This window comes from Rhinolophus sinicus, linkage group LG13 (genome assembly GCF_036562045.2).
Source record: "Rhinolophus sinicus isolate RSC01 linkage group LG13, ASM3656204v1, whole genome shotgun sequence".
In the NCBI taxonomy this organism is placed as follows: domain Eukaryota; kingdom Metazoa; phylum Chordata; class Mammalia; order Chiroptera; family Rhinolophidae; genus Rhinolophus; species Rhinolophus sinicus.
In genome coordinates, this window is record NC_133762.1 from 56,749,775 (window position 1) to 56,765,583 (window position 15,809).

Here is a 15,809-nt window from a genome sequence, read left to right on the forward strand (position 1 = left end):
TATTAGTAAAACAGTTCTTACTATTGTGAAGATTTAGTTTTCTTCAGTAACCAAGGACCTGATTAGGACAATATAAAACATAGAAATTATTTTGATGACACATATAATCTTTGATTTTCAGACAGAGAACTTTTATAATATCAGCAGCAGACCAATAATCTAACAAATTTTTCCTGTTTAGCAGAAAGAGAAAACACTCAACTCGATTAGCGTATTTTGATATTTAAATTTACTTAATCATATTTAGCATTTCTTTTCATATTAGAATCCATAACCTTTAGACCCTTAATTTTTACTGACCACCAAAAGCAAGCAATTAGCACTTCCACTGGAAAATCCAGGAAAATATTTGGTAACCTTCAAAAGAATAGGATTTTGTAATAAAATATAAGATGTAATTATTAACAGATCTTAATTTGTCTTTTAACGTTCTTGTGACAAGAAGCCAACAAACAGGTTGTGAAAAGCAATGCTTACTCACCAGTTTGGCTGACACTTAGGCAGCCCTTCCCCTTTTTGTAGGAACTTTGAATAGGGACAGGGGTGTTTTGGGGTCTTAGGTTATGTACGTGGATTTGGAGAAACTTTAGTTAGTAGCACCAACTTTGATAAAGCACTTACACTGAAACTGCTGTTGACTTTCTGCACCTGGAGAAAAAAGATACCTACAGAGAAAGACTTCTGGTGGCTAACTGAGCTAAAATTGGGGGGGGGGGGGGCAGGGGGAGCCTATCAGCCATTTCTAAACAGGGGCCTTGAGGCTCATGCAAGCCACACTTTAGGGAGAAGCCTATACTCAACTGCCTGCCTCCTGCACTCAACTGCCTACCTATATTGTGTTCCTGCCCCCTGAGCCAGCTCTTATAAAAGAGTTCCTGGAATTGTATTTCAACCTACAAGATTGAGACTTTCCCAGTCCAATCAGAGCTGTACAGCTATATCACATTAACATCTTCATTGACTAATCAGAACAGCTGCTTTTTGACCAACCAGGACAGTGCTTTTTGGACCAATCAAACTTCAAGAATTTGGAGTCATCATTTGCATGAGGATGGACCAATCAAGGACCAGGGGCCAGGACCTCTCTCTCTATAGGTCAGCTCCCCTCTAGTTCAGAGAATGCACTTTCCCTTTCCACCAAAGACTGAAAACTTCATTTCCCTGGCTGGAGCTGAAATACTGAAAAGGAAACATCAAACATGTCTCACTGGACCAAAGCAGAGCAGGCAGCAGAGCAGAGCTATTTAGCTGGAGAAAGGCCTTGCCCCAGGGCTGCCTCAGAGCCGCACTGTTCTCACAGTCATGCTATATCACAATTGAGCTGTTTGCACTGAATAAAGTTTTCCTTCTTCACTGCACCCCAAATTGGCCATTCCTGTTGGTGCAGAATTAGCATCCACAACCTTCTGTTGACAGCTTTAACATGGGAAAGATTAAGTTAAAACTGGTCTCCTTTGGTGGATGATACCATGTTTCCCCGAAAATAAGTCCTAACCAGACAATCAGCTCTAATGCTTCTTTTGGAGAAAAAATTAATATAAGACCCAGTCTTATTTTACTATAAGACCTGGTATAATATAATATAATATAATATAATATAATATAATATAATATAATATAATATAATATAATATAATATAATATAATATAATATAATATAATATAATATAATATAATACAATACAATATAATACCGGGTCTTATATTAATTTTTGCTCCAAAAGATGCATTAGAGCTAATTGTTCGGCTAGGTCTTATTTTCGGGGAAACACAGTAACCTATCTCTCTATTTGCTCTCAAAGAATGAAATTTGGATGAACACAGAGCATAAGGGATGAGATCAAACATTTATAGGAATTAAAAACAAACAAGTGGGGACAATGTGAGGAACATCTCAAATCCAATCAGGGACACCTGAGCAGTCCTCAGGTAGAGTTCTTGCTGGTGGAAGGGCCTGGTGGGTTTATAAACATGATCATTTGGAGAGGCAGACCTGGCTCTGGAATGCTAAGCTCTGGGCCATTTGTCAGGTAAAGTGCTGTCAGATAGGTGAGTCGGGGTAGAATGGGGTTGAGAGGAGGAGAGATAAAGGGAACTGAAAGACCCCTCATCCAGCCAGGAAGGCTTCCATAGCCATCCAGCCACGTGCAACAACCTCTGTCCTCGTCCACCTTTATGTCTTGGCCTCACTGTGCCTCTCTTCTGAATTACAGATAAGTTATCTGTCATTTGCCACTGGGTGCTGCTGAATGAGAACCATAATTTGTAAAATTTTTGTGTTTGCCTAGGTATAAGAGAAGGAAGCAATGTGGGATTTGAGGCCTGGACATGCAGCCAAAGATGTCAGCATGAACAGTGTAGGGAGGAAACAGTCTGGCTGTAGGTCATCAGCTACTTCCCCTGGGGAAGGCCACTGGGATTTTTACTTCAAATAAATACTGTGGTTGTGAAGGTAACTGAGAGGGGAGTGGTGAATGTACAGAGTGACTCATCCTCCTGCTGGAGATGGGAGTCTTTTAACTCTTGGAGATGTTTCCCTGAGGTGGTGGCTGGCCCTCCATTGGCAAGACTCTCTCTGCTCCCTGGTGGACAGGGTCCCTTCTGTCCGGGACCACAGCCATCACCCAGAATGGGAGCAGGGATCCCAGCCCAAAGTGCTGGGGTTTTGGCACAGACACTCACACTTCCCCAGCTCACCCCACTTCTTCCCACTCTCTTAATCCCTCCATCTCCTTCCACTTTCATACATTCACCCTTTTTCTTACTTTCCTAATATTTTTGATTCTGAAGTATTTTAAACATACAGAAAATCACACGCAATACTAAAACAATCACTAGCTCTATCAAATCTTACCAGTTGGCCATTTCATTTTAAGAAATAAAATCTCATAGGTGGATGAGCCCCTTGACCTCCATCCATTTCTCCTCCTGAGGTCACCACTATCCTGGATTGGGAGTGTAACCCCCACATTGCATATTGAAATAGTCTTTATGGGTATATCTACAAACACTAAATAGTACAATTTTGCATGATTTTAAGCTTCATACACTGAATGCAACCCTTTTCAACTTGTCTTTTTCTTTAATGAAGGCTTTTTGAGTTTTTATGTTTATATATGTCTCGATGCATATAGCTGCTGTGGACGAAAAAGGGGCTACATACTTAACCTGAAAAGCTCAGGGGAGGCCTTCATGGTGGATCTTACAAACCTACAGGTCAAAGTGACCACACAGGGTGGTTTGAATGTAAAAATTCCTAACTAAAAGCCAGTCATGGTGGGTAGTCACCCCCTAGACCTGTAGCTTTCTTGACAAAGGTCAGTCTTTAACGTTGAAATTGTCTGTTGTCTTTGTGCACCTAAGATAACATACTTTTGAAATGTCAGAGTAATCTTTTTTTCCAGACCCCTTGCACAATCACCTGCACTAGACTATGAGACCACATTGTTATCTTGTTGCCCACATACCATCTCTATGTGCTGTAAATGTTAATTATTAACTATCTTGTTCTCACCAATGTAAAACAAGTATGTGTCTCTCTGTTTTACTTTTTATCCAATCCCAGAGATTTCCCTGCTTTGCTTTCTCCCACCCCCTTAATCTACCACCAATGAATTTCATGGAACGCCCCCTTATGTCTCCTCCTTTGATTTTAACGTATAAAATAAGCTGCAATTGCCATTCTCCAGAGCATTTTCTCAAGCCATTGCGATTTTGCTTCCCAGCAATTATCATCAGTTTGGGTCAAATAAAGTCTTATAAGACTTTTTTCTTTCTTTTTTTTTTTAAAGAGGGCACAGCTCAAAGTGGCCCATGTTGGGATTGAACCAGCAACCTTGGTGTTGGGAACACCGTGCTCTAACCAACTGAGCTAACTGGCCACTCCTATAAGACTTTTTTTAAGGCTGGATTTGTTTCGTTAACACTCTAGTTCATTAATTTTAACTGCTGTGTAGTATCCTATACCTCAATTTATTCATTCTCCTATTGATGAACAATTAGGTGCTTATAATTTGGTTTTCTTAAAAATAGTGGTGCAGCAAATATTCTTATAAAGAATGTGCAGGAGGGGCCGGCCTGGTGGCTCAGGCGGTTAGAGCTCCGTGCTCCTAACTCCGAAGGCTGCCGGTTCGATTCCCACATGGGCCAGTGGGCTCTCAATCACAAGGTTGCCAGTTCAATTCCTCGAGTCCCGCAAGGGATGGTGGGCTCTGCCCCCTGCAACTAAGATTGAACACGGCACCTTGAGCTGAGCTGCCTCCCGGATGGCTCAGTTGTTGGTTGGAGCGCGGGCTCTCAACCACAAGGTTGCCAGTTCAATTCCTTGAGTCCCGCAAGGGATGGTGGGCAGCGCCCCCTGCAACTAAAATTGAACACGGCACCTTGAGCTGAGCTGCCGCTGAGCTCCCAGATGGCTCAGTTGGTTGGAGCGCGTCCTCTCAACCACAAGGTTGCCAGTTCAATTCCTCAAGTCCCGCAAGGGATGGTGGGCTGTGCCCCCTGCAACTAGCAACGGCAACTGGACCTGGAGCTGAGCTGCGCCCTCCACAACTAAGACTGAAAGAACAACAACTTGAAGCTGAACAGAACCCTCCACAACTAAGATTGAAAGGACAACAATTTGACCATTGTTCCCCAATAAAGTCCTGTTCCCCTTCCCCAATAAAATCTTTAAAAAAAAAAAAAAAAAAAGAATGTGCAGGAGTTTTTCTACTGTGCATATCTAGAAGGTCTGTGTATTGTCAGTATCTACAAGATACTGCAAATTGCTGTCCAACGTGCCTCTGTGAACAATACTTTTCTAGCAGCATCTGGGGGTTCCTGTTTCCCCATATCCTCAAATATTTGGCATTGTCAGACTTTTTAAAATTTTGCCACTAAGATATGTGTAAAATGAGATCTCCTGATCATTTTCTTTCCCAAGGCTTCTAGAAGTTCCACCCTAACCTGCACACAGTCATACACAAAGGGGATGGATCAAGCATGGAAGACTTGACAGGCCTCCGTTCTTCTGACCTCTAAGTAATGGGAGTGCACGAGCAATTGGCAGGGACCCTTTCTCCATCTACACTTGCCCCTGGGAGAATCTCTCCCTGGGATAGCACTTTGGAATATTAACACATAAGCCAGTGACTTCTAAATGTATAAATAGTTCCATCTTAAGTGTCAAAAGCCACTTAACCAATTTAATTAATGGCCAATAAGCAACTCAGTTTAAACTTAACCTGCCAATGCCCAACTAGATTTTCTCCTCAAGCCTAATCCTTCCCCATTCTATCTAATTGTTCAAGCCAAAAACTTATGCACTGTCCTTGATTTTTCCCTTCCCACCACCCCACATTCAATCCATCAACTTCTGTCAATTTCTGTATCAAATTATTCCTGGATTTCCTTACTTCTTTCTAATTTCACTGCTGCTACTTTGACCTTGGTCCAAGCCACCATCATCTAATGCCTGGACCACTGCAGTTGCCTCCTAACTGGTCTTGCTGTTTGTCATCTTGCCCTTACAAACCATCTTTAGCCAGCAGCCAAAGTGATCTTTTTATAACATAAAACAAATAAAACGTCATTGCCCTACTTAAAGCCCTCCAATGGTTCTTAGGTTAGGAAACTCAAACCCAAAGTTACTGTGATCTAGAAGGCCGATGAGGTCTGATCCCTGCCTGCCTCTCCTTCCACATGCCTCCGCAGAGTCTGGGACTTTCTCTGTGTGGAGGGCTCTTCCTTTGATCTTTTCATTCAGGGCTTTTCCACTTCCTTAAAGACCCGTCCTGACCATCCCACCCTAGCTATAGTTCCTCCCTACAGCATCATTTTCATTCTAGAACTTCTCAATGCTCAGTGCTGTGATCTGTGCCCCACCAGAATATCTTCTCCAGGAGAATTGTCAACTTTACTCTAACTTGTAGTGTCTAGAGTGAAGTGGGTGGCCATAAAGTTCAGTTGAACTAGTTAATGAATAGATGGGGTCAACACTTTAGAACAGCTGTACAGTCAAATGAAGTTTCTCTCAGAGTCTGAGTGGGATAAGAGCTGCTTGAGGCAATACAACACTGTCTTTAGCTAGAACAGCAGTTCTCAAACTTTTCAGTCCCAGAACCCCTTTACACTGCTAAAAGTATGGAGGACCCCAAAGAGCTTGTGTTCGTGTGGATTATGTCTACAGGTATTTAATGTATTAGAAAATACAAATTGACCAAAACACAATTATAGTAGGTGTCGTGCGGGGTGGCCTGCGGGGCCTCTGGTCCCGCTCCCCACATAAGAAGGCGGGATATGGTTAGGTCAAAAAGGAACACCCACGGAGCCATAGGTAGGGGAGTCATATCACTATATTCTCTCTGGTGACCGGGGAGACACATGCAGTAGTAGCCACACGATCCGCAGTCTGCCATTCACTTCTCTGCCTGCCAACCAACCAACCAATCAACGCAGCCCCGCAGTTACATCAGTAGCCAATTGGCTAACCGGTTACAGCTGATGGCCAACCAATCACAGTTGATGGTCATTCACTACCCAAGACAGCACCTCCGCACACGAGGCCGAGAGCCTGGAAACTGCTCTCTGGGATTCTGTCCCCACAGTAGGGGACCTAAATACTTCATTGACAGCTATGGATAGATCATTTGAGCAGAAAATAAGTAAGTCAGTATCAGAAAATTCATGAAGAAAATGTTAAGACATTTGTTTATTTAAAACAATAATTTATTACATGTTGACATAAATAACATTTGTATGAAAAGTAACTACATTTTTAAAAATTTGTGAGCAGTGGCACACTTTGAGAACAGCTGTTCTACACACAGTACCTAATTAGGACCAGCAAAGATTCTATTGAATGAGTGGCTAGGTGGGCTCAAGAATTTAGACCAAACTTCAGGGTCAAATGTAGCTCCTTCCCATCATGTGGGCAGAGGATATAAGACCACCCAGCCTACTGCCAGACGAGGCCACATTTCCCCCTCCATTCCCCTAATGGTTCACCCACCTTCTCACTCACACACTCCTGGCCCCACACAGCCTGTTCCCCTAAAAGTTTTCTCTTATAAAAAGAAAAAAAGAAGCAAAGAATAAGATGAGAAATAAATTGAAAATAATTCGAAATTGATTTGCAAGCTGTATATCTCTTTAAAATATGCTTATTTCTGTAACCAGAATGATTGTATAAAGTTTAAGCCAGAGAATTCCTTTTGCATTTTCACTTTGACAGTATGAATGTTGAGGCCTGATTTTTACCAGGATTTGTTTATTCCTTTTTGTATTCATGTTGAAAGCCCAAACTGGGTGTCATATTATTTTTCTTAAGGCAATACCGAAACCTAAGTTCTTCCTCTTTCTAAGAAGAAGCTGCTCCCTCCCTCTTTATTTTTTTCCTCTGAGTAGAGGAAATTCACAGAGCCAGGATTTAAAAAAAAGGTCATCTCTGTGCTCCAATAATAGTGGCTGGATCTCCCAGACTCTGGGCACGCCTCTTCCACTTCCTGACGTCACACTATTTTTGTCTTTGAATAGCTCATTGACACAATCGTCTCGGAGATCGGAGAACTGAAACAGGAGATGGTGCAGACAGATGTCAGCCTGGAAAATGGACTGGAACCCACTGAAGCCCACAGGTGACAGAAGCGATTAGGCGCCGGGTGCGAGATGGGAGTTAAGTGAACCATATTAGCAGCGAGGACTGCCATTTCAGTGGCTCCTCAACTTTGGGAACTGGGAATGTGTTGGCCACTCCAGATGAAGCTCTCTGTAGGAGGTGGGAGTGGCCTAGAAACCAGTTGTCTTGTTTAATCACTTTAAAGGCACTTGAACTTTGCACCCTCTCAATTCTTCCTGGCACCAGAACCCGGAAACCTAAAGTTCTATCTGCCATATCCACCTACTCACAATGATGGAAACAATAATGCAGCAGGATCCTCCGTGTGCAAAATAGAACTCAGTGTAGCCTGTGTCAGTCTCCAGAAGGTTAAAGGGAAGCACTAAGAGGATGGACTCATTTTGCGTTCTCAGGTCAGAAAACCCCCAGCACTTCCCATAGCCATTAACTCGAAATGTAGCCCAGTGTACTGGAAATTTAATGTGATTGTAAATGATTAAAAAGGGGAAGGCAATTTGCTGTGCTGGTTAAACATAATATGTTGTGCACGTATTGCATGGGATCAGAGTAGATAGTCTTTATCTGGAGAATGGGGGTGCAGAGGTCAAGGTGGGAGTGGCAGATTGGAGGAGATTGCCAAAACCTCATCCAGCTCTTGGATGGTGTTATTCATTACTTGCAAAGACAACAGAATGTACTGACTACTAAACAACATGGACACTTGGTGCCTGGGACACCAGATTTATCATCTTGCCTCTTTTCCCAGGAAATGGCGTTGAGGCTGTCTGTGCAGGGTGAGGATAAGATTCACGGAGTGGGGTTTGCTTGTAAGTCATGAGACAGGCAGGAGGAGTCCTGCGAAGGCAGGCGAACCAGCTGGTTTTGGTTGTCCAGGCAAATTTCAAACCGGCCGGACTTGTTTCTTGCCACAGACTGAGGGGAAAGCAGACAATCCTAAAGAGGCACTTTGCAGCTGGAATTCAGACAGTGCTTTAACTCCTATGTCTCTGGAGGAAATATATTCTCCCTTAGCTGTGGAAATTGTGTGTCTCCCATTTCCTTCTCTACAAAATGACAGGGTAGACCAGATGTTCCCCAAGCTACTTGCAGCAGCACCAGGTGGTGTTCTATGACCTTGATGTGATTGGTTAATTTTTTCCCATAAACTAAACAAATGCACAATAATTTTTTATTAGAGACTTTCCACTTCACATTCAGAGTAGATGCAAACCCCGTGGAACTTTAGCCGGGGACTTGTCTTTACCCTTTGCATTACTGAGCTAAAAACAAATTGGGAATTCAGGTTGATGACAGAAGAGTAAAGAAGAGAACTTTAGTAGCACTGATTTCACCCACATCCATGAAATACAACACTGTGAGGTGGACCCCAAACTCTGCAGAAGACAGACACGACCCCTGCCTGCATATACACCACAGGGGATGTTAGGTTTGCTTGAAGAAGTGATACCATGATACGGACTGTTAAGGTCTTGATCTCTGACTGTAGTGGGTACTGTGGGAGAGCTGGGCTGTCATTTAACCTTTAACATCTCTTTTAGTCTTTTTCTTGTCAAATTTAAGAATGACTCTTAGCATTCCACAATAACTTTTTTTTTCAGATTAATATCACTTATTCTTGAATGCCATGTTGGCTAACACTGAATTTATGAAATTTCAAAGGCATTTTACTTGACACTTTTTTTTTTTTTTTAAAGATTTTATTGGGGAAGGGGAACACGACTTTATTGAGGAAGAGTGTGTACTTCCAGGCCTTTTTTCCAAGTCAAGTTGTCCTTTCAGTCTCAGTTGTGGAGGGTGCCATTCAGCTTCAAGTTGTTGCCCTTTCAGTCTTAGTTGTGGAGGGCGCAGCTCAGCTCCAGGTCCAGTTGCCGTTCCTAGTTGCAGGGGGCACAGCCCACCATCCGTTGCGGGAGTTGAACCAGCAACCTTGTGGTTGAGAGGACGCGCTCCAACCAACTGAGCTATTTGGGAGCTCAGCGGCTGCTCAGCTCAAGGTGCCGTGTTCAATCTTAGTTGCAGGGGGTGCTGCTCACCATCCCTTGCGGGAGTCGAGGAATTGAACTGGCAACCTTGTGGTTGAGAGCCCACTGGCCCATGTGGGAATCGAACCGGCAGCCTTCGGAGTTAGGAGCATGGAGCTCTAACTGCCTGAGTCACCGGGCCAGCCCTACTTGACACTTTTTTTAAATAGGAAAGAAAGAGAAAAGGCAAGATTGTCTTTATTTAACAATGGTGTATATGGTGTTTAACATGTGCCAGGCACTGTTCTAAATGCATTACAGCTGCCAACTTATTGAATCTCCTCCCTACCGTGTGAGGTAAAGCTCCAATATGACCCTCATTCTGCTGGTGTGGGACCCATGTGATGTGGTGAAAAGTCTGACTAATGAGTCTGTGGCTTCTGTGCTGAGGTCTCTTCCTGATTTTTAGAAGGGTGACTTTGCTTTTAATTCCTCCATTTTGCTCAATGATGTCCGGAGGGCCAGATTATGGAGAGGTAGGATAAGACGGACTTTGCTTTGTTTCCTCAATGAAGGCAGAACAGAGCTTTGACCACAAGGAAACAGCAGTTCAGCCTGGCACAGAGCAGCTCAGAGGGCAGAGGAGAGCAGGCATGAGAGGAGCAGAGCTGCCTCAAGTGAAACCATGATAGAGAGAAGAAGCAGTCAGCCCCTGAAGACCTTGGCTGGGCATGTTCTGGTGGCTGCACAGATGCCTCACAGTCACCTTCCTTTCTGGCCTCATCCTTGGTGAGACTGAGTTGTGATATGGCCTCACCCAACCCACCCAGAGTGAACAGGAAGTGTCTGGTGTCATTTGGAAGCAGAGAAGAGCATAAACAATACTTGTGTACTAATAATGGATACATCTAGAGTTTTGGTTGGTGGCAAAGTTTCAGCTGCTGAGAGAACTACTGAGATTTGTTGCCTGCATTCAAAATAAGAGGATGTGAATTTCAAATCCAGGTTAGTGAAAGTGCAGATGTCACTTTTTCTATCTGGTAGTCAGTTCTCGCTTCCCAGCCCACCAGACCTATCAGCATCATCTGACATGGTTGACCCACCCTCCCTTCCTAGGACACTTACTTGGCTTGGCTCCAGCGACACCACATCCCTGGTTTCCTCACCTCACCTGCTACTGCTTCTAGGCTCCTGTCTGGTTCCTCCTTGTCGCCCTAACCTCCTAACCCTAGAGAACCCAGAGCTCAGGCCTTGAGCCTCTTCTCTTCACACACCCCACACCTTTCTCTTTCTCTCACTAACATTGAGCAAGCTACTTAAAAATCTTTGTGCCTCAGTATCCACATCAGTAAAATGGGGATGAAAATAGAGCTTTACCTCAGAGTTATTAGGAAGATTGAGTACATAGCTGTAAAGGACTTCACACAGTGCTGATACATGGTAAACACAATATATTGTTTACCAGAAGATCTCTGGAGAATTTCCCAGGTAATCCTATCTAGTCTTGTGGCTTTGATAACATTTGTGTATTGGTGACATATATCCCTGGGCTGGTCCTCTCTTTGAATCCAGGTGTTTGCATGTAGCCGTCCACTCAGTCTGACCTTTGGTACTTCAAACTTAAAAAACCAAGACTGAACCCTTGGATTCCCTTCACAAACCTGCTTCTTTCCTGGTCTTCCCCATCCCAGTAACCATGATTGTGCTTGGGTCTCACAGTCGTCCCTGATTCCTCTCCTTCTTTCATAACTGTCCTCCCATCCATCCCTAAATCCTGGCAGCTCTACCTTTAAATTAGATCAAGGATCAGACCACTTCTCACCACTACCACTGCAGTAGACCCCTGCCTGATGCCTCTGCTTTCACCCTTCCACATTCTCTGAGCCGTTATCTAAGCAGCATAGAAAATGACCTAACTTTAGTTAATCTAAATCTAAGTCTTGTCACTCATGTTCAAAGCCCTTCAATAAGTTTTCATTTAAAACCAAATTCACCACCGTGGCCTTCAAGACCCGGGATCTGACTCCTCACAACTCTTCACCATCTCTTATCTTATAATCTCTTCCCCTCTGTCAGTCTGCTCCAGCCCCACTAACTTCTTGCCAAACGGGCTTCTACCTCCCAATCTTTGTACCTACTGTTTATTCCCTCTGCCTGGAATGTCCTTCCTCCAGGAAGCATTCACCCTTGGACCCTCCCTTCCTTATGTCACCTTATCTGGCTTTACTTTTTAAATATAGAACATGTACAGATCTGAAATGTATTCACTTGCTTAATTGTGCATTTTCTGCCTCCCAGCATTAGAAGGTAAGCTCTATGAGAGCAGGGGTTTGGTCTGTGTTCAGTGCTGTTTTTCCACTGCCTAGACTAGTGTCTATCGTATATCATCCACTCAACAAATATTTGTTGAATGGGTGAATGAAAGATGCCTGCTCTTTGGAGATCCTAAAAGTATTTGAGCATCAGAAGCCTCTTGCAGCAACAAGACATCACCTGTAAAGCAGTTAGGGGACCCCAGCCAGCACATAAAAAAATAAAAAGTTGAAAACGTGTGATAGGCTTTAAGCTTCCTTCCTGAAAAGAAGAGGGATCAGAATTTCTTTTCCCTGTATTCCAGCCATGCTTATTCTATCAATTCCGAGTTATGGGCTGTTGTCAAGTTTGCCGGCTGAATAGCAGCTGATAAAATCTACCCCATGCCCTCTGCTAATGTTTCCCAAAAAGAAGCTAAGAAACCAGAAGGATGAAGAATTTCTTGTGCTTTCTCTAAATGCTGTTTCTTATTTTCTCTTCCTCCCCACTCCACCCCCACCCCAAGACTAGAGTATGAGAAAATAAAGGCTTTTTTACTCTCCCCTGCCTTCCCATGACCTCACAGTCCAATTCTGGTTGGGGGAAGAGTGTCTCTGTTTGGGCAGGCACCCCAGGCCAGAGGTAGGCCAGTACTCCACCCTCATCACCACCTGGACCCATCACCCATAGGCTAAAACAAGTCTCTAAATCAAACAAAACAGCTTCATGAAATGAGGCTCAGGCTGGGTTTGCAGGCTCCCTGAGGATCCTGGCTAGATAGGCCATGGAAGTCTGTGCTACCTCTGTTTACCACCTTGCTCTCCCTTACCTCCTAGATTCCTGTTGTCACCTTGCTGGTACACTGCAGCCCAGTTTATCCTGGGGATGCCCAGGGTCCTGACACCCCCACACACACACACACCCGAATCAAACACACAGAATTCAAAAATTCCTTGACCAGCTCTGCCCAATGCAACATTGTAGCCATTGGTCACCACCATGGGCTTTTTCTGGAAGGGTCTGTTGCCCAGGAAGTTCTCAGCTTCCCAGCAGCTGTACTATAATATAACATTAGTATTAAAACCACAAAAAGCTCAGGCTGCCAGTCCCTGGTACACCCCTTCACTTCTTCACTTGACTGGAGGTTAGAACACAAGATTAAAAGAGAAGAATGGTGGCTTACAGTCTAGGGAAGAGATGCCCACATTCCACGTTAGTACATCTCTAGTAGGAAAACTATGATCATATTAGTTGCTCTATAGCCTTCAGAATAAAGCCTTTCCTCACTAATGCTGCTTTTTAAAAAGATTCCACTGAAGTAAAACATTGTTAAGAAAAAGCACGCAAATAAGTATGCAGCTAGATGAATTTTCACAAAGTATATATACCACATAGCAGCACCCAGATCAAGAAACAGCATTCTCAGCAACCCGAAGAGTAACCACTTTTCTGACTTCTATTGCTTTAGGTTAGTTTTGCCAGTTTTAGAACTTTATGTAACTGGAATCATACAGCCTATGCTCTTTTAACTCTGACTTCTTTCATTCAGTGTTTTGTATAGTATTTCATTGTGTGACTACAACACAATTTATTTATCCTTTCTACTGTTGATGATTTTGAATAATGCTGCTATGAACATTCTTGTGTGTGTCTTTCGGTGAATACTATGACATGCTTCAGCTAGGAATATAGGAGTGGAATTGTTGGGTTGTAGGATGGTTATATAGTCACTGTTAGTACATAGTGCCCCAGAGTTTTCCAGAGTCATTATATCAGTTACACGTCAACCAACTGTCTGAAAGTTCTGAATGCTCTGTTCTCATTCTACACTTGGTATTGGCTATTTTGTCATGTTAGCCGTTTGGATGGGTGTGTGGTTTAGGGTTTCTGAAACCATGATGGATGAAGACTGGTACCTCTATGTTGTGACTCAAGTACTTATCTCAGTGCTGTGAGACTCAGGAGTGGGGACTCCAGTTTTAACAGAGCATCATTTTACAATTTTCACATGTCTAAGTTCAAGGCTAAAGTCATGGGAATTCTGAGCTCACAGCCAGTTCATTGGGTGATATTCATGGAAACTGTGAAGTTATGGAAAGAATTATTTGGAGGGAGGAGATGAAAAGAGAAAGTAAGCCAAAAATTATGAGAAAAGTATAAATACATATGTACCTTTTATTATTTATATTTCTACTTATGAATCTTAGATTATAAACCTGCAGCAGGAAAAGACTTCCAGTGAATTTCTCTACATCTCTTAGATTCTTTTGTTTTACTTTGTTCAGTACTTATATATAGAAATATTCAACATCTTATGAGTTCATGTGGTCAAAGCCATTAACTACATCATAACTAAGAAATGTATGTACCTAAATCTGATACAGCTATTTTTGGAATTTAAATTCTTTTAAACTCAGAATATAGCGGCATCTAATACGGTTTCCCATATTTAAAAACTGTATGTCCTCCACTTCAGTGACTTCAAACACAGAATTTAATGTCACTTCTTGTCATTCCTTTCCATCTTTCCTCTTGAAACCTCAGATACAAAGTGATTATTTTTCATTGATTTATACCCACTTTTACTTTTCTGAAGATTTTGAAGAGTGTATTCATGAGGTCATTAGGAAGCAAGTTCAAGTCATTGATGCAAAAATCATTTTGCGTTTTGTCTTCTTACACAGTATCTGTGTCGCATGCAGTGTTAGCCAGCAAAACAAACATTTTTCATTTTGCCATATATGGAAACCTGCATACACCATAGGTTCAGGGCTTGGAGCACATCCTAAGGTCCCACAGCATCTGAGAGCAGGCCACTCTCCTAGAACAGTCACACACCTGTTGGAAAGGTTGGTTTTCTTCCTTTTCTGTGAGCTCCAGTCTGGTTCATGGGATGCTCACAGTCATTTGCTACAGAATATTAGATGTATCATGCAGTATCTTAGGTCCCATGAAAAAAGTATTTGAAGTTATCAAAGTTTAAGCTTTCCTCTTACACATAATCTAGTTCTAAGAACTGTAAATGCACATTTCCACTAATTCTTGGGTATTTGTCAGTACTGCCTGTTCATACTCTTTCTCAAAGAATATCTGATGGGAAACAGGATAGAAAAGCTCTTTCACTTGGGTTGAAATTGTGTTCTGAAAGATAGTTGAAAATCCATTTGTCTGAAACACTCAAGTAATATCATAAACACAGCTGTTCTTTCCTTCAGTGGAAGGAGGCCAGGTAGGGTGCTTGGGGTGGGGTGGGGGGGATAGCTTTGTTCATAATTAGAAGAGGTCATGTAGCGGAAATAGTTTTGCAGTAAGACATTTTCCTATCATGCCCATTGAGGGTATTTTGCTATGACTACATTGATCAATTTCCCCCCAATTCCTTAAGGTGTTTCCTGATTTCAAGGCACCACAGTGTTTGGAATATGGTTTCAAGGAATTCTATGAGATTGACTAACTCTTTGCTCACACTGTTACCAATGTAGCAACAATTAGGTTTAAAAAAATATTTATTGAGTGGGTGCTATTTGCCAAAATACCTAGACAGTGAAGTCTGAAAATATACATGACCTAAGGAAGAAAAAATTATAAACAAGTTTCATATAATGGAATGAGGACATAATAGAGGAATATACCAGATGTCCTAGGAACCTCAGGGAGGAAGCAGGTAATTGCAGGTAGGAGATGGTTTTAGGAAAGATGAGACTCAACATTAGCCTTAAAGAATAAGGTAAATCTCAAAAATGCCTCAAACAGCTGTTTGGTCTGTCTTGATGGACAATATCTCTTATATTGGGTAAGGTTTTTTAAAAGAACATGTACGATTTTTTTATTATGAACTTAGAGCATGTACATTGTGGAAAAATAACAATGCAAAAAATGAAAAAAATAAATATTACCATGAACCCAGTCCCTGAGATAGAACCACTTTTGATTGTTTG

General features: G+C 42.4%; 2 protein-coding genes across 12 annotated transcripts in view; both read left to right on the forward strand.

Annotated features, from left to right (window-relative positions):
• The window catches only part of NAA20 (N-alpha-acetyltransferase 20, NatB catalytic subunit), a 343,857-nt gene that overhangs the window by 236,164 nt on the left and 91,884 nt on the right, over window positions 1-15,809 (forward strand). The window lies entirely within an intron of this gene.
• Window positions 1-15,809, forward strand: part of RIN2 (Ras and Rab interactor 2) — a 244,717-nt gene that overhangs the window by 174,948 nt on the left and 53,960 nt on the right. For 5 of the 11 annotated variants that reach the window (XM_074318237.1, XM_074318235.1, XM_074318236.1 and 2 more), the window contains one exon: window positions 7,516-7,616. The exons of 4 other annotated variants lie outside the window; for them this stretch is intronic. In XM_074318237.1, coding sequence (XP_074174338.1) covers window positions 7,516-7,616 — 101 coding nt within the window. Of the gene's footprint in view, window positions 1-7,515; window positions 7,617-7,843; window positions 8,011-10,154; window positions 10,585-15,809 lie in introns of those variants that run through there. 2 more of the 11 variants (XM_019712550.2, XM_074318241.1) reach the window with 2 other exon arrangements.